General features: G+C 57.8%; 1 protein-coding gene across 6 annotated transcripts; it reads right to left on the reverse strand.

The window, feature by feature from the left end:
• Positions 1-1,232: 1,232 nt before the first annotated feature.
• Positions 1,233-9,561, reverse strand: CDCA4 (cell division cycle associated 4). Of its 6 annotated transcripts, XM_047795280.1 has the most exons (4): positions 9,505-9,549; positions 7,690-7,793; positions 6,158-6,343; positions 1,233-2,298 (listed from the first exon to the last, which is right to left on the reverse strand). In XM_047795280.1, exons 2-4 carry the CDS (start codon positions 7,690-7,692, stop codon positions 1,654-1,656), a joined length of 834 nt encoding a protein of 277 aa, XP_047651236.1. In that variant the 5' UTR covers positions 7,693-7,793; positions 9,505-9,549; the 3' UTR covers positions 1,233-1,653. The 6 variants fall into 6 exon arrangements, with proteins under 6 accessions (XP_047651236.1, XP_047651241.1, XP_047651239.1 ...); XM_047795285.1 differs by lacking the exons at positions 7,690-7,793; positions 9,505-9,549 and adding an exon at positions 5,345-5,511 and having other exon boundaries at positions 6,158-6,547; XM_047795283.1 differs by lacking the exons at positions 6,158-6,343; positions 7,690-7,793 and having other exon boundaries at positions 9,505-9,561.
• Positions 9,562-26,532: the final 16,971 nt, after the last annotated feature.

Below are 26,532 nucleotides of genomic sequence, written 5' to 3' on the forward strand. Positions count from 1 at the left end.
CCCAGTGTCCAGATGCAGGCCCCAAATCTGACTCCACTCCCCCCGGGTCCTCCAGCCAGGAGTGCCCCCAACCCCCGTCTCACCAGATGTCACCTAGGCTTTAAGCTGCCTTCCACAGGAAAGCAGTACTTTCACGACCGGAAGGCAGCGACCCCGAGAGCCACAGCCGGCGGTGACCCAACTGCCCGGCCCAGCTCGGCCCCCACCCGGCCTCCTACCCACGAGCCGGGAAGGGAGGGCTGCCTGGGAGCCCAGTGCAGCTCCCAGTCGGGCTGTGGAGACGCCCCCCCCAGCTGTGGGCACATCCGTGTGTGAATCCCCGCCACCCGACAGGCTCCACAGCCGGTCCAGCCCCGGTGACCTCTGAAGAAAAGACGCACGAGGGCACCGTGACATGGGAGGCGACGACAACACGTCCCGCCCGCCGGGTGATGTTTACTAAGAGGGACGTGCCCGCTGACGCCAGACTGCGCACCTGCACAAAAAACCACCCCTCGTGGCTGAGGGCTGGAGAATTTGAAAAAGCGTGAAAAATGGGAAGCGTGGGGTGGGGGTGGGGAGAGCGCGGAGCTTCACTTGTCAACAAGGGAAAGCTGTGCATGGACAGCTGGGGGCGGGCTCCGGGTCCGGGCGGCAGGACACACCGCCCAGCCAACCCCACCAACAGCCCTGAGGATCGAGGCTCCATAAACGACATGTCCCGATTTCTTTAATCCCAGACTTAATTTAGTCTTAAAAGTCTCCCCCAGCAGCAATCTGACGGAGCAAAGGTGACCAGCCTCCAAGGCAGCCACGCCCGGACACATGCCCTCCCCAAGCACACCTGGCACACAGGGAGAGCGGGGTCCCCCGGGGAGGGTCAGTCCTGGGGCTCAGACCGCAGGAGGGGCTGCCGGAGACAGGCCAGGCGCCCAGGGCCTCCAGAGAGAGGGGTCTGCCCTTCGCCTCCGAGGACACTCCGACAAGAACAGGCGTAAATAAAACCCTCCGACGTCAGCACGTGAGTCCAAGGGAGACCTGGTTTGTGCAGCAGACCCGGTGACGACACCCAGCGACGAGGCCCCGCCTTCAGCCCTGGCCCCACCCCGACCACGCGGTGCCCGCGGAGGCTGGACGTCGAGGCTACAGTGGAAGTGGTGCTGGACACACACTGCAGGCTGAGGGCAGTGCCGGCTGCCTGCCATGAAAATAAGTGTTTTAAACCTTAAAAAAGTGAAATACAACCACAGCCGTTCAGGTTACAAAAGTTTCTAATGTAGCAGCAGAGGATGTGTATAGAAAAAATGTGTTTTAAGAAAATAGCTAAAAAACCTAAAGTGGTAAAAGTATAAAAAGTTTAAAAATATATCTCAAGACCAAATATTGCCCAAAACATGTACAACAATTTTAGAAGCGTCACCTATCTAACGCTGGACGAGGCCGGACACAGCTGGGGGCCCGTCCTCCTCCTCTTCCTCGGAGCCGAAACAGGCCTCGGGGGACGCCCCGGGGGGCCGGCGGGACCACCTGCCCGCAGGAAGACTGCCCAGCCCGGGGGCGGGTGGGCCCCGAACCGCAGGGCTGGCCCAGGGCTGCGGGCACAGCGGGCACGCACACGGGTGCTCGGCTGTTTCCGGGGGCTGCGTGCCAACACCAGCACTCGGCGGCAGCGGCTCAGGCCTCCACCAGGATCTCCACCACGTGGTCCCGCTCGCCCAGGTCCGACTTGCAGCCGGGAGGGGCGGCGGCCGCAGGGCTCAAGGCCTCCAGGCCCTCGTGGGCCGCCGCGCCCGTCAGCACGGCGTCCAGGTCGTAGTAGGAGCCGTCCACGGCCGCAAAGAGCTCGTCCCCGGAGCCGGGGCTCCTGCGCTCCAGAGTTTCCAATATCTGATCCAGCGACGTCGGAACGCGCCCTCCGTCTCCGCGCGGGTCGGCGCCCTCGTCCCCGCCGCTCCTCGGGCCCCTCGGCTCCGGAGCTGTCGGGCGGGCGCAGAGCTCAGAGGCCGTGGCCCCCGAGCGGCACAGGAGCTCCGTGGAGACCAGGCGCTCGAGTGGCGCCCGCCCCGCGGCCTGCGGTGCCGCCGCCCCGCGCCAGCTCCCGTCCTGGCTCATCTCCTCCTGGATCTGCCGGACCGTGTTGGCGATGAGGACGGAGCGGCACAGGTTGGGCTCCACCAGCATGTGGCAGAGCTGGAGCTTGACCAGCGACATGTCCAGGAGCGACTGCCGCTGCAGGCCGTAGGCGGGCACGGCCGCGGCCTCCTGGGCCTCCTGGGCCTCGGCGTACTTCCTCTTCAGCCCCCGGGCAAACATCGCGTCCTGCGGAAACCAAGAAAGACGCCTCAGAGCCCAGGGCGGGATCCCAGCCGCCCCGCCGCAGGCTCAGCCTGGACCCTCAGAGGGAACCCTGCCGGCAGGGGTCAGGATGGGACGGAGGGGCCACCCAGCGGCCACAGCCCTTGTGCACCTCTCGTTCACGCTGACCCCGTGAAGGTCGCTGGGACAGACACCGTCTCCCTCAGAAAAGGTAAAAGTGGACCCAAACCAGAAGCGCATCAGAGAGAGCTGGGCTGGAAAAGCAGCAGACCACCTCACCCTGCCGCCCCGCGACGGAGGAGTTTGGGCGGAGCGAGGTGGCCGGCTGACCACGGGGTCCTGGTCACTGACCGCCACTCCTGCGTGCAGACGCCAGGGCCTCGGGGCGCTGCCAGAGGTACCCCACCGCAGACGGCCCTCCCGAAAGCCACACTCCCGGGGCTGCAGGGGAGACGCTGGCCCTGCAGAGAGCCCACGGGCACCCTCTGAGGGCAGCTCTGCCCACCTGCCGGAGCAGGGAGCCTGGTGCCTGCAGTCGGGGCCTCCGAGGCCACCTCCCCCTGCCCGCCCCTCCCTCCCTCCGGGTCTGGAAGGTCAAGGCCGGGGCGGGGTCTTCACCAGGGCGTCCCTAGAGCAGACCTGGCACCAGCACCGCGGGATGAAGGTGCTGACTCGTGGGCCTCACCTGGACCAACCGAGGCTGGGGCTGGCACCTGCGGACAGAGCCAGCTCGCTGTGCCTCTGCTCTTAGAGGCAAAACGACGGGGAAGCTGCTCTTTTGAACAGACACCCAGGCGGGGAATGAAAAAGCAGAGCAAGAGGGGGCCAGGGCCCCAGCCGCCCCCTCCACCTCATGGGTGCGGCCAACGACAAGCACTGCCCCTTCCAGAACACAGTTAAGCTGTACTGCACGGACTTTCTTAAGTTTGTAAAGTAGCTAAACATTTTTATCTTAAATAATTCATTTGAGTTAGTCACCAAGAGAGGTAGAACCTTTTAACCATGCAAATGTCTGGATTTCCTTCTTTTAAAAGCCAATCCTGTGGTTTCCTGTGACGGTGGCAGCCGTGAGGCCAGGGCCTGGGCATCCTCGCGCCAAGGACGGGAGGCCCTGCGGTGCAGGAGGAACAGGCTGCGTCCTGCCTACCCCCACCCTAGAAAAAACACCCCCTGTCCTCCAGTCTCCTTTCAGAGTCACATTTCTCACCTCTTGTGTACTCAATGTTTAAAAAACTTTTTTAAACTAAGTGACTTCTTGGGCACGTATGGCAGAGAAACGAAAACCACAGTTCCCGCAGAACAAAGTACAAGCGTGTTCACAGCAGATCCACGCGTAACAGCCCCACCCTGGAAACAAGGCCTCCGGGCAGGGAGCCCTGCTTCCCTAGAGTGACCGGTGGCCACGGGTCTCAAAGCACAGCCTCTACCTCACGAGATGGGCGTGTGGCCATGAAGGGTGCACCCCCGCGGACCTGGGGGTCAGGGCCCGCCCTGTGCCCCAGCCCCCCTGATGCGCAAGGAGCACAGGTACACACGACCCAGATCGGCTGTGGCTCCTGGCAACCAGCCTCCCCGGATGGGCGTCTGGGCAGCTGACGCAGAGGCAGGGAGGCACAGCCAGGGTGCACCTCTGGGACAGTCCCTTCCCACCTCCTGTGGGCCTGTAATTATTCCAGAATAACAAGTTTAAAATCTGGGGAGGTCCCGCTGCGGCGCGGTGGGTTAAGAAACCGACTGCAGCAGCTCGGGTCACTGCAGAGGGAGGAGAGCATAGGAACTTCCATATGCTGCGGGGGCGGCCACAAACAATTAATTAATTAAGTGACCACAGCTCGTTCCCCTCCAGACTCATTTCCCCAGAACAGCAAACAGGTCTGACATACGAACACAGCCCCGAAGCCACGGCCATTCGCTCCCAACACCAGCCTGTCGACCATCAGCGAAGAGCGAGCCAGCTCACCACCCAAACCCACGAAAAGCACCTCAACTGCTTCGAGCAACAGGGGACTCGAGTGTTTTGTCTTGGCTACAAGTTCAACCTTTAGAGTCTTTTTCCCTCAACTGTGTCAAAATCAGTGCCTTAAAATGTCTACGCCTATTTGAGAAGGAATCTAAATTATGTCAAACTACAAAGAGACACCCTGTGTTGGAGAAAAAATTAAGTTCCAAGCATCGTCGCCAGCAAGTCCATCATTCTAGGCTTTTAGCGTCTTTTCGGCCAATTTAACATCCTGACTCTGCACCCCAACCCATTTCAGTCACGGTCCACAGGAGGTCGGCAGCCCGAGGCCTGGGGCGGGGGGCAGAGACCCCAGCGGACCCACCGCCAGGAAGCTGCACAGGGCACCCCGCCCGCAGCAGCCACCCTGTAAAGGCCCCACGACCGGGCCTCGACTGTTGCTTTTGTCCCCACCGCCGACTGAGAGCCGACCGGAGAAAGCCGGGGAGGAGGTGCCCGGGCCACCAGGCGGGGCCGAGCCTGGCCAGCCTTACGGCCCCTCCGCCGGGAAGCCCTCCGGCTGCCTCGCTGCCCAGGTCCCCGCCGAGCCCCGCGGGGGGGGGGCCCCCTGGCTGCGGCCGCTCGGAAGAGGCTGCCCGCCTCTGCTCTGCCCGGCTGGCCGTGGCCCGCATTGGCTCCGCACGCAACGCGGATAAGTGGGAGGCGGCGGCGGGAGACGAGGCGCCGGGAGCGGCTCTCCCGCAGCCTCCGCGGCACCTGCAGAGCCGCCCTCCCTGGTCGCCGTGTGTCTCTGTCAGGCGAAAGCTGGCGCCACTTCCGACAGCCCGGTAGCCGGGCCTCAGACCCTGCTGGGGAGCCTGCCTCTCCCGCGCGCCCTCCGTGCCCAACCCGCCCAGCGGGCCGGCGGCGACCGCACCAGCACCCAGCCCGCAGCGACTCCACGCGCCCAGTGAGCACCACGCGCCGCCTGCCAGGCCAGGTGACCCAGTCCACCGTCCACGCTGGCTCGGAGCCCCCAGTGCTCCACGACTGTCCCAGTGCCAGGCAGGCCTGTGGTCCCCGCCCCCACCACATCCCAACCCCACACACCTGCGCACTCCCGCCTGCTCCTGCCTCCAGCGCCAGCCCGGGCACACCCCGGAGTAACGTTATTTCCGACTCAAAATACGCCAGCTGAGTGGGTGAAGCGTTGGGTGTCTTAGCAGGGCTAACAGCAGCAACATCCACGACGGACCCAAGGTCACACGACGACCCATCTTAAAACACGTGAACAAAGACCCCAACTGAAAAATGGGCAGAAGACCTAAGCAGACCCTCTCCCAGAGAAGACAAGCAGATGGCCAGCAGGCGCATGAAGAGATGCTCCCCGCCGCTAATTAGCGGAGAAACGGGAACGGAAACCAGAGTGAGGTACCGCCCCCACCAGACGGCATGGCCGTCATTAACAAGTCTGCAAGTGACAAACGCCGGAGAGGGTGTGGAGACAAGGGACCCCCCCCCCACTGTGGATGGAAGGTAAATTGGCACAAGCCCTCTGCAGAAGAGTATGGCGGTTCCCCAGGACATTGAGAATAGAGCCACCATGTGACCCAGCAACCCCACTCTTGGGCGTGTGTCCAGGGAAAACGTTCATTCAGAAAGATACAGCCACCCCATGTTCCCCGCGGCACTATTCACAAGCCCAGACAGGGAAACAACCTAAATCCCATCAGAAGGGATTAAGATGTGGTACATATACACAAGGGAACACGACCCAAACCGAAAAAAAGAACAAAACAATGCCATTCGCAGCAACATGGATGCAGCCAAAGACTCCCACACTGAGTGGAGTAATTCAGAAAGACAAACATCGTATGATATCACTTATACGCAGAACCGAAGATATGGCACAAGGGAACCTACCTCCAGAGCAGAGACGGACAGACCTGGAGAACTGGCCAGCAGTGGCCAAGGGGGCGGGGGCGGGGGGCGGGGGCTGGACGGGGAGGTGGGGGTCAGTAGATGCAAACTCCGACACGCAGAATGGATCAGCCAGGAGGCCCTGCGGTACAGCACAGGGAACGCCATCCCATCTCCTGGATAAACCACCTGATGGAAAAGGTGAAAAAGGAATGCATGCGTGCGTGCGGCTGGGTGACTGTGCCGCACGGCAGAAACCGGCCCAGCACAGAAACCTCCTCCACGCCAATAAAAACCCGCCACGTGCACAACAACAGAAAACGGGTATCAAGTGGCGCTGCTTGTGTGAGCCTGCAGAAGAGACCGGGGGCCGGGGCGGGAGGGAGCCCTCTGGGTGCTGGAACTAGAGCCCACACAGGCGGGAGCTCGGGTGGCACAAGACAATGTGGCAGAATGTGCCCTCCGCTGCAGGAAATGAGCTTCGTTATGAACAAAAATGCATAAATAAATGAACAAGGTGATGGGGGCCGGCCACATAGTAATTTAAATCTGAATTTATACTGCTGCACCACCCGCTGCCGGACGTGTGCCAGGACACAACAGACTCAAAGTCATGTTCCAAAGGCAGGCAGCTCCTCCACTGTTCCTGTGCCACACTGCGGACTGGTTCCTGAGGAAGGGTGCAGCCCACGGGCAGTGCTCACCCCAGAGCGGACACCCAGGGGCTATGCTGGGGGGACTGGAGGAGGCTGAGACCAGGAGGTGGCCTGTGAAGGTCCCCCCCCCCAAGACATCTGTACGTGGGACCAAGAACACGGCATGGTCAAAGAGCCCCTGAGAGATGTTTTGGAGCAGACGTGGGGACACAGAGCCCTTAGGCTGGGCTGTCCCAGCTCCCTGCCCAGCCTGGGACTGTGGCCTGAAGGCGCCGAACCCTCCTAACACCCAGTGACAGACCCCAGACCCCGCTCCCCGCAGACTGTCCTGACTGCAGTGCCTCACTGGCGGTCAAGTTCGGAACAAACAAAACAACAGGCCGCATCACCCGCCTGGCACCTCCGCGTCCGTCACAAGGTCTCGCCTCGTGTCTGCCCCATGCCCCAGTCCCACCGAGCCTTCAGCGTGGGCCACTCGAAACCCTCCAATGTCAACGGACAGCCGGCCTGCAGGGTCTGCCCTGGGTGATGGCACAGCCCTGCCCCTTGCCTCCTCCAGAGCAAGCGCCGAGCGCACCGAGGGAAATGAAGGGGGGCGGCTGCACACTGCGGGGAGGGTCACAGGAGCAGCTCGGACCCGTGTGGTTGCGGCCGGCAGCCGCAGCTCTGATTCGGCCCCTAGTCTGGGAAGCGCCCTAGGCTGCAGCCCGAGGGCAGCCCGCCCAGAGCACCCCCGGCAAAGGGGACCCCAGTCACGGCCAGGCTGCTTATCCTGCAGCAGCTCCCACACCGTGTGGCCAGCCATCCCGAGAGCTGGTGGAAGATGCAGACTCCCAGGTCCAGAGCAGCAGGCTGCGAGGGCCAAGGCCAAACTCTCACCATGACCTTCAGCCACTGCCAAGCACTCTCCTGAGCTCCAGGTTAAGGCACATCAGCAAGAACGTTCTCCGTTTCCGTCTCACGATCAGATCTGCTTTGAAATACTAGAGAAAAATGGGAGAAGATGGAGCAGGCGAGTCACTGCCTCCAAGTGGGCGCGGGGGTCACCGCTCCACTGTCCGTCTCAGTTCTTCTCATAAGCCAGCGCTAATCTTGACGTCCGGGACTTCTGGTGCTTGGGGTAAAATACAGACCTGGGAATGCGCTTAATAGCAAGTTGACGGAAACTCGAAGCCCTCTTTCCAAGATAAAACTTGCCACCGTTTGTAAAAAAGCAAAAGGTCGTGACTGACTGCTTAGTCTGAAACTGCAATTATAAGACACAGCGAAACTTGAAAATAAAGAGCAACTGCACGTAGGGAGGTCATACAATAGGAAACGTAACCTTGTAGGCGGAGAGTATCTCTTCTGGCTGGTTTAACAGAACAGCTAACTCAGTCCTGCTGGCCCTGTGCATAAGCCCCGTGGGCCCCAGAAAAGGAAACAGCGAACTTCTCAGGAAGGGGAACCCTCTTTTTGCCGGGACCACAGGTTCTCCAGGCAAACAGTTAGCTGGCAGACGCTTTTCCTGGTAATCCTGCTTTGGGGGCAATAAGCTTGCTGTGGCAGCGCGTGTCTGGTACTTTTCCTAGTTATCTGACCGAGGCAGGACCGGGCAGGCACAAGGAGCCCAGCGAAGAAGTTCCCTTAGCAGCGGGGTCCGGGGATCCGTCTCCTCCCACATCCTATGGCCCTCCCTGCTTCCTCTAGACTGCAGGGAACACAGGCAGAGCGCCAGCTTCAGGCCACCCAAGGCTGGCATCATTTGCTCCCAGATACTCCCTGACCCGCTTAAAGAGAGGTACCGGAAGGAGGGAAACTATTGCGAAATATCCTTAGCAATCCTTTTCGAAGCAGCTGAAACCAAGACATAAGGAAAAGAACCTACACTCAACACGCACAGGCACGCAGCCAGCCACAGGGAGGCAGCCCTGCCCTCGGGCTTCCAGAGAAAGAGGTAACGGCCTGGAGGGCAACACAGTCCCAGCAAACCTCAGCTCTGCTAGAAGGACCCAATGGAAATCCCAGCCCTCCCTTGCTGATACCCACCACCCACTCCTCATTCTGCAGGGAATGCACATTAGGAGGGAAGCAGAAAACGGTGGATGGACGCGTGGGTGGGAGGAAAGAAGGGTGGACGGATGGAAGGAAGGAAGGAGGCCGGGAGGATGGATGGGGGTGACAGAGAGCGGCAGTCGGGGGCGCTCCGCTCAGGGCTTGTAACTCCAAGTCGGCCGGACAAGGAGCCAGGGTCCCTCCAGGTCGTCCAGGAGGGTCTTGGTGGGGGCCGGGGCAGCCGCCGCTAAAGAAGCAGGAGAGCCTGCACGGACTCCTTCCAAGTCAAAGGCAGGACGACGGCGCGGGGTGCCGCGCAGAGGCAGCCCGGCGGACCCATCTTAAGGGTCCCTCCTCCTCCTGAAAAAGCTCCAGTTTGGTTAAAGCCAAGGCGAGACGACTTCTGAGACGCTGCGAGACGGCCCAAGTGGAGGCTGCGGCAGCACCACAGGGAGTTCCAGGTGGCGGCTCACGCGTCGGGCGGGCGGGCGGAGCCGGTCGCGGCGGCCCCTCCTCCCCCGGCCCTCTGGGTCCCACGCCTCGGGCCTTCCCCCAAGCACCCCCCGGGCCGCTGCCCGTACCCTCCCCGAAGCCCCGAGACGGAGAAGCCGGGCCGTCCCGCAGCGCACAAAGGCCCGCGGTCCCGGCGAAGACGCTCACCTGGCCGCACACCGTCCGAGCCGCCCGCGCCGCCGCGGAGGGAGGGGCCGCAGGGAGGGGCGGGGCCGCCGGAGGAGGAGCCGCCGGGGCGGGGCCGCGCAGCTTTGCCCACAAAGAGCCGCCGAGCAGGCCGCCCCGCCCGCTGATTGGCCGAGCGCCGGGGCGGGGCCTCCGGTTCAAACCGCGGGCGGGGCCTGGCGCGCGAGTTCCCGCGCGGCCGCGTTGGCCGTTGGGCCCGCGCCCTCGGCCGCCCCGCCCACCGGCTCCCAGGTCTCCTCGCGCGGCCCTAGTGCGCCTGCGCCGGGCGCTCGGGGGCGGGGCGAGGAAGGCGGAAGAGGACGGATAGAGGCGGGGAAGAGGGCGGGGCGGGGCGGGGGCGAAAGGGGAGGGGCAGCTGCGTGGCAGCCGCAGCTCCTTTGATAATCCCTTAAATCATAAAAGTCGAAAGCGGGGGAGGTTTCTTTGAAAAATAACGTCTTAGTGGAAAGGTCTTAAATAGGATACAGAATCCGGACTCCGTCAATTCTGGTAGCTTTCTTGATTGCAGGCTGCAATGATAACCCGTGCAGAGCCGGCGTTCTGCGGTGTCCCGTGATGCGGTGCTGTCAGGAAAGCACGGGGAGGTGGGGACCCCGCTCACACAAGCCTCTAGGACAAGGGGCGTCTGAGGAACACCTCGAGGAGGCAGGGAAGCCTGGGGGCGGGGGAGGGGGTCTGCGGGCGGGGAGCAGGCCGGGGGTGGGGGGCGGGAGGAGGGGGGGGCGTGGGAATAGACTGGGTGGAAGCGGAAAGTCCAATTAGGTCACTGCAGGGCTGGGGCCGGAGACAAGGACCGTGATAGGCGACTTCCCCGCAAACAAGGTGGACGCCCAAAGGAAACTTTGGCTCCTCGCCACAGGCTGAACACAAGGTTAAGTTCCTTCCTACACAGATAACCCGCCAGAGAGACAAGATCTACAAACCAGTGGAAAGTGGGACAAGATGTTAACACAGAGCGAAGGAAATAAGATACTCTCAGCTTGATCAAATTGCGAGTGAGAACGCAAACTAGAGCCAGCGCTAGCTTGACGTGGTTTTACGCTGTCAGACTGACCACGATCCAGGATGCTCTGGAGCAAGATAATGTCTTCCAGAGCCTTCACTCTTATTTGCCCAAAATGTCCGGCATAAAATTAAAAAGTAACGGTCATACCGGGACACAAGACCAAAAAGATGGTAGAAAAACATGGGAAAAAAACCAGAAAACAGAGATTGACTCATGGGTGAACAGAGATGCTGGTGTTAGCAGATTTTTAAAACAGCAGTTGTTGTATTCCAGAAAATTAATGACAAGGAGAACTAAAATCTACGAAAAAGTCGCACATGGAAGAAATAACAGTCATACACAAAGCCTTCTAAATAATGAGGAGGAAACTTTCCAACTTGTTCTAAGGCGCCAACATAACCTTGATGCTAAAACTTGAAAAAGGTGACAGAAAAAACCATAAGCTATTCTCTCTGCTGAGCAAACTAAAAATTCCAAACAAAATATTAACAAATCAAATCCAGGAGTTCCCGTCGTGGCTCAGTGGTTAACGAATCGGATTAGGAACCGTTAGGTTGTGGATTCAATCCCTGTGGTGTAGGTTGAAGACGTGGATCGAATCCCGCGTTGCTGTGGCTGTGGTGTAGGCCAGCGGCTACAGCTCCAATTAGACCCCTAGCCCCTAGCAGGTGCGGCCCTCGAAAGGACCAAAAATAAAATAAAATTAAGGAGTTCCTGTCGTGGCTCAGTGGTTGATGAATCCGACTAGGAACCATGAGGTTGTGGGTTCGATCCCTGGCCTTGCTCAGTGGGTTAAGGATCCCGCGTTGCCGTGAGCTGTGGTATAGGCCGGCAGCTGTAGCTCCGATTCGACCCCTAGCCTGGGAACCTCCATGTGCCACGATGCGGCCCTAAAAAGACAAAAATAAAATGCTTAGCAACCTAAATATATTACTGCAGAGTTAGGACCTGTCCACAAGACGGCCCTCCCTTCTGACACCCACTGTGAGCTTGGGAGTCACCACGGCCCCCCCTCCCCAGGTTCAAGTTTCCCAGTGCTCCTGAAACTTGATGGAATCTGTTGTATCCACTTCATGGCTGATTTTACCCTGAAGGGCTACAGAGTTCAGTCCCCCTGAGGAGACGCCAGACTGCAGGACCCTGGAGGGTCTGTGGGTGGGGCTTCCACGACGCAAGACCCCAGGGCCCCACTCTCAACCTCCTCTTAGACTGTGTGGTGTGGCCTCAGACCTGAGCCAACACACTACTAGCCGGCAGGACATCTCAGGACTTAAGAGCAAAGACCAGACCTCTCCTTGGGCAACATTCATTTCTTTACCGCACCACAAGGGAACTCCCTTGACCTGAATACAGTGAATTTACAGAAAACACTATAGTGAAAACATGAAAGTGTCGTCCTCTGACCAGGAATGAGAGGGCAGGGGTTCCCACTGTGGCTCAGCACTTAAGAACCCGACTAGTATCCATGAGGACGCAGGTTCAATCCCTGGGCTTGCTCGACGGGTTAAGGATCCGGCATTGCCGTGAGTTGTGGTGTAGACCACAGATGCAGCTCGGATCCCGGATCCCCAGTTGCTGTGGCCATGGTTTAGGCCAGCAGCTGCACTCTGATTTGACCCCTAGCCTGGGAACCTCCACATGCCTCCTGAGGCCCTAAAAAAAACTAGTGGAGGGATGAGGGGGCGGTGTTTGCTCCTCCCACCCCTTGGAGGGTCTGGATTAGATTTCCTTAAGGGAGTCCTGGGTTTAGCACGGGTAACTGCCAGCTACACTGACTCATCACTGTCGCCCCGGCCAGGGAAGGCCCAATCTCCAGGCTTCCTAGAGGCCAGGCGGCCAGCTCTTCCCAGCCTGGCTGCCCCAGAGGCCGGCTTTGCCTCTGAAATGCCCGGGCGCCCAACCATCCCTCAGGAGTGCCGACCTCTGCCTCTAGCAGGCTCACTCCGCTCCAGGTGCCCTCACCGGGCCCTGATTCTTCCTCATTCACTGGGTCATCATCCCCCACTGGCCCTCCCTGCCCTGGTCCCACTCCCCTCCCAGCACCCCTTCCCTCTGCCTTCCTGATGTCAGAATCTCCCACCTACTCTCCCCAGGCCACTCCAGTGCTGCTGCCCCTGGAAGCTCTCAAGGGCCCCCAGGGTTTCCAAATCCAAGGGACGCTGAGCCCCTCCATCCTCCTGCCCCCGCCCCCACCGAGTGGGGATCACCCCCCTCTGCCTCCTCCTCCCCCTCCTCTCGGCTGCCGCCCCCACCCCCCTCCTCGTCTCCCACACCCCTCTCCGGTCCCTCCTCTTCTCCTTCCTCAAGACATCAGGGTGCCCCAGGGCTCAGTCCTCGAACTGCTTTTCTGTCTACACCCACTCCCTGGGAGCCTCCGCCAGCCCCATGCATGAAGCGCCCTGTCACCCACACCAAGGCACTCGCGGGTCTCCTGCGCCCCTGTGCTGAGCAAGGCTCTGGAAACGGCGCCCCCGCCCCACCCTGCACTAACCCTGGAGCTTGGGGCCCGACGTGAGGTCACCTGGCAGGTGGCTCCCTGGCACGTTGTCCCCAGTACCCGGACTTGGGGCGGGGAGGGGGGCCTGACCTGGTCGCTGGGCCCCCGCGGAGGAGAGCTTGCCCAGGCTGGTTGCAGAAGGGGCATCACAGAGCTTCAAGCCCGAGAAGGATTCGAGGCGCCCGGGGGGGGGGGGGTTTCTGAGGGAGGAGGGGCGGGGAGCAGCCAGGACGCACCGGACCTCAGTCCGCAGCCCCAGCAACTGTACGCCGCCTCCCGCAGAGCGAGGCATGTGGAAAGGACCACAGGCTCGAGATGAGAACTCTGTGACCTTGATCAGGCTGCACTGGACGGCTGACCTTCAGGCCGGGAGCTAAGACGGGCGGGGAGTCTCACACTGTGTTTGCCATGACAGAAACGGATACAGCCACGGGGAAAGAAAAGCCTGGCAAGAGCCCTGGCCCCGGCCCCCACCCTACACCCTCCCCCCCCCACCCCCTGCCTCGTGGTGCCACCTCTGAGCTGGCTCCTCCAGTCTCAGGAACATGGTGCCCCCTACCCAACGTTTCCTGCCTCAGCCAAGGCTCCCTTCTCACTGGCCGCTGGCCAGGGCCCTTGGGGTCTCCCGAGGCCTCTCATCACCCCCCCACCCCCTCACTGCCCGCAGGCCTCGGTGCAGCTTTGAAGAGATCCAGACCCTGCCCACCTCTGGCCCCCCCTCCACTGCTGCTGCCCGGTTCAGACCAACCTGGAGAGTCACCCCCACGTGCCAGCAGTGGGAGTGGCCCCCGCACCTGCCTGCCCAGGACCCTCGGGAGACCCCGCCACAGGATGCCAGACACAGGTCCCACGTCCATGCCCTGCTCAGGCCCCTGGTTCGAGGTCCCGGAGGGGAAGTGGCAGTGTTGGCGTTTGAACCTGATCCAGCATGTGTCCACTCAGGGTCTCCGCCCCTGGAAGGGGCACCTGGAAAAAACGGGGCTCAGCAGAGTGGACGGAAGGCCCCCAGAGTGAAGACTTTCCCGTCCATGCATCGCCGGCCCTCCTCCTTAAGGGAATTTGGACCTAAAGTGGGCCAAGAACCGATCTGATCCCTGGCCCGGGAGCTCCCTATGCCGCGGGGCGGCCACCAAAAAAAAAAAAAAAGAAAATCCATCTTCCCCCTCTAGGCACTGCAGGGGGCGCTCCCCCCACCCCACGCCCACGGTATGCAGAGTGGCCTGTGCTGAAAGGGAGTCTGTCACTGTCGTGTGCACACGAGAGAGCAGACACGTGGGTTGAGGCACTGTCCCCACAGGCTCCTGCGCTCTGCGGTCTTCCGCGCAGAGGCCTCGGCAGCCTTGTTGGAGCAGCAGCGGATCGCCTTGGACAGAGAACGCCCCCCGCCCCCCACGAAGAGCAAGCCTGCGCTGTCCCTGTCCCGGGTGGGCAGAGATGGGCAGGCCTCCGCGCTCTCCCTTGAGAAATTGGTGTTTCCCAGCCCGGCGTCCTCATGGGCCTGTGGGACTTGGGGGCAGGGGCCACCGCTGCAGACACGAACTGCCTGCTGCCCTGTGGGTAACAAACGCCTTTGTCCTGGGTCTTCGGCCAGCACCTGGGACGTGGGCAGGCCCACCTGCTCGCGGCTGGCAGGGTGAACTCTCAGTGCCTTCAGACCTTGGCCCCCAGCCTCGTTCTCGCTCAGGGGCGTGTGGAGACACGCCCGTCCCTCCGGGCTCTGGAAACCAGTGTAGCCTGTAGCAGGGAACACCCCTGGGGCGCCGGTCTTGGTTTCTAACCACTACTCTCTGCCTGAAAGGAACTGGGGCTCCCGAGAGAAGGCTGAGCCTAGGGCTGAAGCAGCGTGAGTGCAAAATCTTGTTGTGCCGGAAATGTTACCTTTCACAATATCATAGCAGCTTCTCCCCAGCAATGGAGAGTTTACTGGGGAATAGCAGAGAAATTGCAATTCAGGGAATGTGAACCACGGCCAACCCCAGGAAAATCCCTACAGCAGGGAGGGAGAGCTTGCTTTTTAGAGAAAAGGAGGGGAGGTGGGAGGAGCGTGACCCCCACAGAGTTTGGTGGAGAAGCGGGACCTTCAAAGTGTGGGAGCTTCGCATGCGTCGGGCTGGGACAGACTCTGCTGCCCTGGGCTCTTGCGGATGGAGCGTTTCCTTCTTTCTGGAGAGTAAGTCGAGGCAACTCCGCGTGGGAGAGACGCGGGTGAACGGGCCCTTCCCGTTAGGGGTAATTAACGAGGCGTGGCGGGTGTGAGGACGCCCCCTAGAGGCCCGTCCTGAGACCGACTTTCGCTGGGTCTCGGCAGGTAGTGCTTGTCCCTTGAAGCCAGGAAGGACCTTCCCTGGGTTGTCATGTCCCATGTTGGAGGGGAAACACATGACTCAGCCAGCTCCTGCGTGCACCTTTGAATGACAAGGGTTGATTAGCAGTCCTCGACAGACGCCCTTCCAGCAAGGCTGGGGAGGGTCCTTGGGAGACGTCTTTTCCAGTTCACACAATCCCCAGGCTGTGGAGCGTGATATTCACTTTGCCTCCAAGGAATGCACTACAAAAGAAAAAGAAAAAAAAAAAAAGCTCTACCAGAGCCTGGTTACTTCTAATAGATGACTTAGGCCTTCATAATATAAAGGTAGGTCTCCCTTCATCAGCTATGGATCTAAGGAAGTAGGAACCAAGGGCACTGGGCATCCTGCAGAAAGGAGAGCAGACTCCCGTCAAAACCTATGCAAACACATTCATTTCCATGAAAACAAGAATATTTAATAAGCGCTTCAGACCTTTTGGAGGAGCAGGTGGGGAGAAAAAGGTAAATCCTTCAACATTTGTTGAGAAGATACCCGTTTTCAAATTGCCATAAGTTATAGAGAGCTCAAAGGAGGCCGGGAAGGGGCCTCTCCACCTGGAAAACGAAGCATTGAGGCCATCAGTTTTCCATGAGAGCTTTAGAAAGTCTTATCTAGTTCAGTGTTAGGATCTAAACGTTATCAAAAACCTGTATTCCAGAGTCCCTGTCCGCATCCTTCCTACGAATTTCTCTGAAGATGAAACACATTTGTCAAAGCGTCCATATGAAGCAGCAACTGCCTATAAATGACAAGAAGACTTGAGACGGTTCATTAGCAAAGATTTGGTGAGGTTTCGTTGTAATGGAGTGGATCCTGAGGACGTGCTTATTTTTGCGACATACTTTAAAATTATGACTGATGACATTTGACCAGACAGCTCAAAATTTCAGGAATTGCATGCAATTTTTGAATAGTTATATGAACATACAGCTATACAGATATAGGGTTAAAAGTTTAATATTTCTTCTTATTTGACAGTTTAGCATAGCAAATAAGCCTGATTAGTTTAATATTTTACCATGTAGGAGACAAATCTTTTGAGTTTTTCCAAGGATCCCCTGGAAGATCCCGCAATGCGTTCAAGGTCAGAAAGACTTCCTCTAAAACCCAGTTTGGGGGGAGTTCCCACTGTGGCTCAGCGATAATGAACCCAACTAGTATCCATGAGGACGCGGGTTCGATCCCTGGCCTTGCTCAGTGGGTTAAAGATCCGGCGTTGCCGTGAGCTGTGGTGGAGCCGGCAGCTGCAGCTCTGATTTGAGCCCTAGCCTGGGAACCTCCATAGGCCGTGGGTGTGGCCCTAAAAAGACAAGACCAACCAACAGATTTTTGCAAAGTCCGTCACACATATCAAAAGATTTTGGACATTTGCTCAAGCACCACAGACCCTTAAGAAGTGATGCTTAATTATCTATTTGACCCAAGTAGAGATTTCAGAGACAAATGCAGAAGCCTACATAGTTGTAGGCAAAATTAGCTCTCTCAACATTGAGAAGGTTCAGGGCTCTGCACCGCCAGGGAACTCCCTGAAACACACGTTTTAGTTTTAAATAAGAACACTACTGATTTTAAAGCTTATTTTTCAAACCCTTGTAATAGCAGTTCAGCAAAACCAGCTTGACCACACATGATGTTCCTTCTTTGAAAGATTCCCTTTCCACAAACCTACAACTTACTGTTTCCATTTAGCTTCGTTCCTCTTTCCTCTTCAGAAACAATCAGCTTCACTTTAGAGCAGAACGTTTCTTTCCCTCAACAACATGCATTTGCCTTCCTCCTATGTTTTCTTACCAGGGTTCAGTCCCTGGCCCGGGAATTTCCGCATGCCTCAGGCAAGGCCAAAAAAAAAAAAAAAAAAAAAAAACTGTGATTGGTCTGCTGCTGGCAAGTGTATGAATACAGTTCACAATTCCTAAAAGCATGTCATCTTCGCAGTAAGTTTTCCAGGGTGCCGTATTTACCAGGGGACCTAAATACCTTCAGTTCATCTAAAGGCACAGCCCCAAGCAGATGAAGCTGTTTTTAGTAGTGTTTCAGTGTGTCTTTTTTCTAATTTGGGAATGATCCAGATGTTTAGTGACCATCCATCATTTAATTTAACTTCACGAAACTGCAAAGCTTCAGGTTACCAAAAAGATTGGAGGAAGTTTTGTTGTTGTTGTTTTGTTTTTTGTCATTTTGCCTTTTCTAGGCCCGCACCTACGGCATGTGGAGGTTTCCAGGCTAGGGGTCGAATCGGAGCTACAGCAGCCGGCCGACCCCACAGCCACAGCAACCCCAGATCTGAGCCGAGTCTGCCACCTACACCACAGCTCACGGCAACACCAGATCCTTAACCCACTGATCGAGGCCAGGGATCGAACCCGCAACCTCCCGGTTCCTAGTCGGATTCGCTAACCACTGAGACAAGGCGGGAACTCCCCTGGAGGAAGTTGTTTAAAAGATTCACCTAGAAACTTTTATCTCATCCACGTCCGTTCAATTTGTTGTTTTCAACTTTCATGTTTGGAGTACTGACTGATGAAAACGTTTATACCACGTTTTTTTGGTGTGCTGATAAATTTTTTATTACTCAATGAATTTCATTACATTTATAGTTGTACAACAATCATCACAACCAAATTTTATAGCTTTCCCATCCCAACACAAATTTTTTTTTTTTTTAACAAAGATAATACGAACATACCTGACCCATAAACCCAGGTATGCCTGGGAGTTCCTGTTGCGGCTCAGCAGTACCAAACCCAGCTAGTACCCATGAGGATGTAGGTTCCATCCCTGGCCTCGCTCAGTAGGTTAAGGATCCCGCGTTGCCACAAGCTGTGCTGTAGGTTGCAGATGAGGCTCGGATCTGGCATGGCTGTGCCATAGGCCAGCAACTGCAGCTCTGATTCAGCCCCTAGCCTGGGAACTTCCATATGCTGCAGATGGATGCGGCCTTCAAAAACAAAACGAAACCAAAAAATGGTATGCCTGAATTTTTCGCAGCATCGATAACTCCAGAGACATGCCTATTTTAATTAAACCAACCACTTGAAATTAGCTTTAATCCACCAAGATCCATCCCAAATCACATAAAACCTGAAAAGCACGTAGGCCAGTCTGTTATTTTTTATTTTTTTATTTTTTTCCTTTTTAGGGCCACACCTGCAGCATGTGGAACTTCCCAGGCTAGGGGTCAAATCAGAGCTGCACCTCCGGCCTACAACACAGCCACAGCAACATGGAATTCAAGCCACATCGGTGACCTACACCACAGCTTACAGCAATGCCAGATTCTTAACCAACCGAGTGAGGCCAGGGATTGAACCCACATCTTCATGGTTCCTAGTCTGATTCGTTAACCACTGCACCACGACGGGAACTCCCTAAGCTCTTGTTTTTAAGCCAATTAATTCGAGCTCTTTTACAAATTAATTTTAACACGACCAACCAGAGGTGGAAGAGAAAAGTTATGCCACCATCTATAAAACATATATAGACACACATGGAAATACAGACAGATGCAGACAGAGACCTTACAGTGTCATTTAACATTCTAGCCACAGAGGTCCCCTGGCAGCTCAGCGGGTTAAGAACCCCACACAGCTTCTGTGAGGATGTGGGTTCGATCCCTGGCCCCGCTCAGTGGGCTGAGGATCTGACATCGTGGCTTGGATCCAGATGCTGCTTGGATCCCACGTTGCTGTGGCTGTGATGTAGCTCCAGCTTGAGCCTTAGCCCAACAACTTCCATATGCCACAGATGTGGCCCTAGAAGAAAAAAAAAAAAAAATCTAGCCATGTCTCAGCTATAAGCTCAGAAGAGTTAGAGCCAAACCGTGTGAGGACCCTTTTGGAACTGTTTACGGAGTCAGTTTGTCTTTTAGGAGCTCCCGCATACCAATTAAATGACATTACTTTGTCTCCAGAGAGGTTTGGAACCCTCTCATTTAAGGGGTGCCTTAGGTGGACTCATTTAAAGCAAAGGTCCCCTCTGGAACAGGATGCGTGACCTCCCGGGCGTCAACAGACAGAAAGAGAAAGCGAGTTTTCTCCTAGAAGCTCTGGAGTGTATTCGTCCATTAAAAAAATCTAGACCAACTGCTATTGAAGTCTTTCCTTACAGTCGTCACTTGCTCCAGCGAACGTAGGAGCAATGATTAAGGGTTTAGCATTTGCATCCAATGTTAGAGGGACAGGTTTTTGCAGCCAGAGAGGAACAAGTTTGAGTACAAGACGGCTGCTGGGGGCGGGGTCTGAGCCAAAGAGGGTGGAGTCTGAGACCGAAGGGGTGGAGTCTGGGCCAAAGAGGGTGGAGTCTGAGACCGAAGGGGTGGAGTCTGAGCCCAAAGGGGCTGGGAAGCTTTGCAGGAGGGCTCACAAGGCAAAGAGCCGGTGGGGAGCACTAAGAGCGCCTGGCTTCTTAAGCCATTTTGTTATTTTCTAGGTTTTCTTTTCTTTCTTTCTTTCCTTTTTTTTTTTTTTGATTGTTTTGGCCCATTTAGAAATGGTACCTTGCAAAGAGGCAATTTTAGAGTTTTGTGCACATCTGGAAGGGCTCAGGCACCCATAAGAACATATCCGACCATTAATTTTGTTTAATTTTAAGACTGCGGGCCTCCAATGTAATCAGAAGAAAATTAAGTTTGAGGAGATTAAAAATTCCCCATAATGTGCAGTGTAAGTCTGGACTCTTTTAAATTACTTCAATTAGTTTTTGTTCAGCCCATTTGGTTAAGAGTGTGCATCTGGGGTTCACAGATGTTAAACATGAAGCTGGCCAGAGTCCCTAAAGGAGAGCTGCCCCCAGAGAATTTAGGCGACTGGGACCCTCCCCAAGTTCTCCTGGAAACCCAAGAACAAACTCCTGGATCCCAGTCAGCAAGATCCCCAAAAGAGAACCCTGCTACCCCACCCCAGAAAACAACTAGTTCTCACCGAAGACAAAGCCTTGAACCCAAAGAACAAACCCTTCCCAGATCCCACGTAAAGTCTGGGCGCTCAAAATGCAGAAAGAGTGGAGCTTGGAATCCGAGAGGCGACCCACCAAAGCCAGAGCAGGTGGCGACTTGCAGAGGGATGAGCATAAGGTACCCCTGTGGGTGCCTCCCTCAACCCACAAGCTGTCATCTCTCCCGGTTTGCTGTCTTTGGCCCCAACTTTTTTTTATTAACGCTAAAAACTGTAATAATATAATCATAATGTAACTTAATATCGTTCAATGATATAATAGCCGGTTATTTTACCAGCAAAAATAGCCAGAAGAAGAGCAATCCAGGAATGCAAGCCAAGGGAGACCCCAGGCAAACCCAGAGAACAGGAGGGGACTTGCTTTTAGAGGGAGAAGAGGGATGCTGGGAAGGGGGTGACAGCCGAAGCGCTGGAGGGGCCCCGAGCCCCGGGTGTGGAGGTTCTTGGTGGGTGGACTGTTACGGTCGGACCGGGCTCTCCTGGAGCAGAGAGATGTTTTCTTCTTCCAGGTGGATTGCAGAGTGGAGCCTCCTTTGCTGGGAGGCTGGGAGGCAATTGTCTTTTCCTCTTGGGGGTAATTGACGATGCAGAGTGGGGGGTGAGAGCGCCCCCTTCAGGCCTGTCCCTACTCCTATTTCAGTCTAATTCCACGGTACTAAGTTGCAGCTTTTCCGTAAACTGGAAATTATTTCACAATACAAAGTCAGGTAAAAGTATATACACAAAATGGAGTTCCTGTCGTGGCGCAGTGGTTAATGAATCCGACTAGGAACCACGAGGTTGTGGGTTTGATCCCTGGCCTTGCTCAGTGGGTTAAGGATCTGGCGTTGCCATGAGCTGTGGTGTAGGTTGCAGACACGGCTCCGACCCTGTGTTGCTGTGGCTCTGGCACAGGCCGGGGCCTACAGCTCCGATTGGATCCCTAGCCTGGGGACCTCCATATGCCGCAGGAGCGGCCCAAGAAATGGCAAAAAGACAAAAAAAAAAAAAAAGTATATCCACAAAATAATTCTACATAGTTTCCCTGGGTACCTATATGGGCAGGCAAATGCTCAGGCAGAGTGCAACTTCTGTAAATAAAGAGGGCATGATAACAAGAGAGTGCCCTTGTGACACCAAAGAGACAGGGCAGGGGGCAGCGCCGAAGGCAGGGAAGGGGGTGATCAGGGTGTGGCCTGCATACCTTCCGATGTGGAGCAGGGCCTGGGCACAGGAGCCATGGGGGACTGGAGGCAAGTGCCACCAGCTCTGACGAGACCAAGGAGTGGAAGGGCAGGTGCAGGGCACAAAGGTCCTGCCCTGCGTGGGGGCTTCCTGCTCAGACAGCTTTGCCCCCAGAGTCTCAGAGTGGCTGCGGCAGCCCGGGACCTTGCACCCAGTCTCACAGGAGGTCCAGGGAAGGAGAGACACTTTCTTCCAGAAGGCAAACTGAAGCTCTGGCCCACTTCTCACTGGCCAGAACTGATCGTGTGCCATTCCAACGGCATCCGGCTCAGGGCGGAGGCTCTCGAGGCATGGCCCTGCCCCAGCAGCAGCTCCTGGGAACTCCTACATTCTCTGACTCAGAAACTCTGGGCCTGGGTCCTGCCGGCGTTTTAACAGGCCCAGCAGGGACTCCTGATGCCAGCACAAGTCTGAGAGCCGTCAGAGCCCACCCCAAGCCCAAACCCAGGGGTGGAGGGGCAGGTGGGGCAGGAGCGGTCATGATGGAGGAAAGGTGTTCAGCTCACCTGACGACCCCAGGGTGAGGCTGGACAGTGGACTGGCGAGGCCGAGGGCACGGCCCAGGGGGAACCCAGCCCACCCTGCCTGCCCATAGCCTGAACCTAGGCCTCTGTCATGGGGGCTGTGGAATCTAGAGCTGTGAGTGGGGGATACGTGGGGGCCACCAGGGTCGTGGGGCCTCCCAGCCCTCCCTCCTTTGAGTTGTGCTGGCCCCAGGCTGTCCCTCTGCGGGCCTTGGGGCTGCAGTCTGGACAAAGGGGGTCAGATGTGTCTTCTTTTTTTTTTTCACTTTTTGCTTTTTAGGGCGGCACCCGTGGCACATGGAAGTTCCCAGGCTAGGGGTCCAAGCAGAGCTGCAGTCACCGGCCTACACCACAGCCACAGCAACGCCAGATCCTTAACCCACTGAGTGAGGCCAGGGATCGAACCCAGGTCCTCATGGATACTAGTCAGGTTTGCAACCGCTGAGCCACAGTGGGAACTCCCCAGACGTGCCTTCTTTTGGGGAAACAGCTTTATTGAGATGGGGTCGCCCCCATGCAGCTCACCCCTTGAAGCCTAGACGCCGTGTCTTTAATGGATTCGCAGATGGAGGCGAAGCTCAGCCCGTCAAGGTGAGAACATCTCCACCCGGGGAAGAGCTGGCCCCTGGCATCCCCCCACCCCCGCGGGCCACCTCTCACCTCCCCTCTGTCTCTGAACATCCCGAAGCAATGGTAGCATGTTCTGTGTGTGGCGCTGTCTGGCCGCCCTCCCTCCGCAAGCTTCTGAGGTTCATCCGCAGGTAGCAGGTGTCACCTTCATTCCTGTTGGCCCACCGTGCGACCGACCACATTTCATCCGTCCCAGGGGTGGGCTCCCTCTCTCCCGGCCTGGCTCCGACGCCCACTCTGCCCCTGTGGTTTCTCTGGACTCGCAGGAGGCCAGGCACCCGCTGATGTCACTCACTCGTCACCGGGTCGCGGGGCCGCTCTCGGCTTCTTTCCTTCCCAGAGCCGGTTGTGGGCCCGAGGCATGGAGCGGGCCCGGCCCCGCACACCCTGCAGGTGTCGCCGCGCAGCCCCGCGCCGAGGGCCTGGCGGAGACTGGCGCGGGGTCCGCCTTCTGCGCGGGGAGCCGGCCGCCTCGGGCGGTGCTGCCCCCTGGCGGCCGCGGGCCGCAGGCTCAGGGCCCGCACGGCCGTGCATGCGCCCTCTAGGGGCCGTGGCTGGGACAGCCGGTCCGCACAAATCGTGGGTCCTAGGCCGACCCTTGCCCACCGACGCCCCATCGGCTCCCCAGGTTCTCGGCCTCAAGGGCAGAACTGGCCATACTCCCTGGGTGGCCTGCGTCCAGCTCTCCGTTAAGGTCCGTGGACAGTGGGTTGGTCCCTTGCTGCAGAACCTCGTCTAATTCCTCGTCACCACGCATACCCCTGCAAGCACCCTCTGCGACTCCCAGGGGTGGAGACCCTCCGGTTCACTCCTCTTGGCAAAGTCCTGGCAGCCCCTCACCTGCACCAGGAGCTCCTGGGGCCTGAGCCCTTACCACCCCCAGCCTGCTGCCCGCCTAGGGGCGAGCTGCTGGGCTGGGCAGCCCTTGATGGGATCCTACCAGGAAGAAAGGGACTGTTTATTGGTTGCGTGGTATCAGCAAAAGAAGGGAAAGGAGGAGATCCCCAGCCTGGGTGCCAAGAGGAGGTTGTGAACTAATGGGGAAAAGCCTGTGCCGGGGCCGGGGGCTGGGGGCTTGCAGCCAGGGTCACATGACATGTGTAGCCAAGCAGGACCCACGGGCCCTTCCCAGAATAGACCCCCATGCATGGCCTCCCCCTGCTTTTTTGTAGAAAGTATCGATTTAATCAGAGAAGTGAGAAAAGGCAGAGAAACAGGAAGAGTCAAGCCAGGCAAAATAACAATAGTTTAGACATTCGAGCACGTCCAGGACCTTTAGCTCTTCCTCAGGGACTGGAGTTCATACTCTGAGCCTCGGGCTTGGAGCTGTTCTGCAGGTGCCGAAGCCCCACGGGTGGAGGAGGGCAAGGATGCTGCCCGCAGCGACGCAGACCCCAGACCGGGGGGGACCAGAAGGTTGATGACGCCGAGTCCCAGTGACCTCACCATCCCCCAATCAGGAAAAAGCCCACAAGCTGACCCCACCCTGCTCCTGGACACTGCCAGGCTCCTCACTGCCCCCTCCGGGGGGCCTGCTGTCCCCCCTTTGCCGGGCCGTTAAAGCTACTTTTTCTGTTTGCCCCAGCTCCGGCTCCGTGTTCTCTTTGGCCTCGGTGCGCAGAGGCAGCTGATGTTTCAGCAACAGGTGCACGCGCTGGTTTTCAGAGGAAGTCCCGTGAGGGCAGAGGCCAGTGGAGGAGGCGGGTGGGCCGGTGCCCAGGGAAGTGCCCATGAAGCCCTGGTCGTGGCGCAGCTCACCCGGCCTCTGTCCGACTCCTCTGCTCCTTGGCGGCAACCTGGTCACCTGGTGCCCGCGGGCAGGCTGAGAGCTCCCTGGGGAGTGGGGACAGAAGGCAGTGCCCCTCATGCTGGGTCTGTAGTGGGGCAGGATGGCCACAGGCCCAGCAGTGCCAGCACAGGGCCTTCGGAGGCCATTGGAGCTTGTGTGTGGCCTCAGGACGGAGGAGGTGACCTGGAGGGACCCAAGGAGGGCAGGTGAAGATGGGGGCGGAGATCCGTGTGATGCAGCCACACGCCCAGGAAGCCTGGAGCCCCCAGAAGCTGGAAGAGGCAGGAAGGACCCTCCCTTGGAGCCTCGGAACGGAGCGCGGCCCTGGGACATCTGGACTCCGGACTTCGGGCCCAGGCCTGCGAGAGGATAAACTCCCATTGCTTTAAGGAATTAAGTCCCAGTTTGCGATCATTTGTCCTGCAGCCCCGGGGACACACAGGCCGGCGGGTGGGGACCCTGCTCAGAGGCACCGACCCGCAGTCGGCTCTCGCCGTCTTCATGTCTGTGGCTGAAACTGAGGCCTAAGACGCTGGAGCCCCCGGGGTGCGAAGACGGTCCCAGGGGGCGGCTGCCAGGTCACGGGCTGGAGGGAGGGTCCCAGGCTGGGATTTGAGACACCCGGAGCTTTTCCCAGAACCGCCAAGGAAGTAGCATGAGGCTGCCAAGAAAGCGTATTAATGGAACATTTAGAGAAACTACCACCATTTTTTTTTTTTTGTAAACAAGCAGATTTGTCACTGGCGCAGCCGAGCAGACGGTGACATGCAGAGCGCATCGGGGTAAGTGTGAGACTGGGGCCTGGTTCCCACTCCTTCCTGCCATTCTCAGTGCGGGGCCTGGTGACCCCAGAGCATAGGTCTATGCCCTGCTCCCGGGAACCTGCAGACGGGACCTTATTTGAAAGTAGGGTCCCGGCAGATGCCGTTCAGGTAAGGATCTAGCGAGATCACCGTGCGTCACGATGGGACCCGACGAGACAGGAGGACACCACGTGAGACGGAGGCAGGCCTGGGCGTGATGTGGCCACAACCCAGGGAGGCCAAGGATGTGGCCGCGCCCGAGGCTGAGAGCCAGGCCTGGACCGGCTCCCCCCGGAGCTTCTGGGAGGGACCTGCCCTCACCTCGACCTCGGGGTCCAGCCCCCGGGACGCAGAGACAGCCGCGCTGGCAGTCAGCCACGCAGCGTGGGGCGAGGAGTCACGTCGCTTGTCATCAGAAGGCCCTGTGACCCTGGCCCCGAACATTCTGCGCTGTCCCAGAACCCTGGCCAGCCCTTCCTGAGGGCTCTCCCAGGCGTGGCCCTCCGAGAGAGCCCCGGAGGGAATGTTTGCCTGGAAAGGTAAGAGGACACATCATCCATCCACCTAAAGAGGAAGTCGGTGCCGACTGGGGGTTTAGCACTTTTCTCTCTTTCTTTCTTTCTTTTTTTTTGTCTTTTTGCCATTTCTAGGGCCGCTCCCGCGGCATATGGAGGTTCCCAGACTAGGGGTCGAATCAGAACTGTAGCTGCTGGCCTACGCCAGAGCCACAGCAACGCGGGATCTGAGCTGAGTCTGCGACCTACACCACAGCTCACAGCAACGCCGGATCCTTAACCCACTGAGCAAGGCCAGGGATCAAACCCACAACCTCATGGTTCCTAGTCGGATTCGTTAACCCCTTAACTCCAGCACTTTTATTTCTTAATTTACTATCATTTATGTTCCTTTTTATGGCCGCACCTGCTGCATATGGAGGTTCCCAGGCGAGGGGTGGAATCGGAGCTGTAGCTGCCGGCCTGCCCTACAGCCACGGCCATGCCGGATCCGAGCCGCATCTGCGACCTACACCACAGCTCACAGTAACGGCGGATCCTCAACCCACTGAGCGAGGCCAGGGATCGAACCTGCATCCTCATGGAGATTACGCTGGGTCCTAAACCCAATGAACCACAACAGGAACTCCTAGCACTTTCATTTCGAAAGGTATTTTCTAAGTCGTATGTTGGATCAGAGTCCCACAAGGAAGAGCAGCTAC

The sequence above is a fragment of the Phacochoerus africanus genome, chromosome 9 (assembly GCF_016906955.1).
Source record: "Phacochoerus africanus isolate WHEZ1 chromosome 9, ROS_Pafr_v1, whole genome shotgun sequence".
NCBI lineage: Eukaryota > Metazoa > Chordata > Mammalia > Artiodactyla > Suidae > Phacochoerus > Phacochoerus africanus.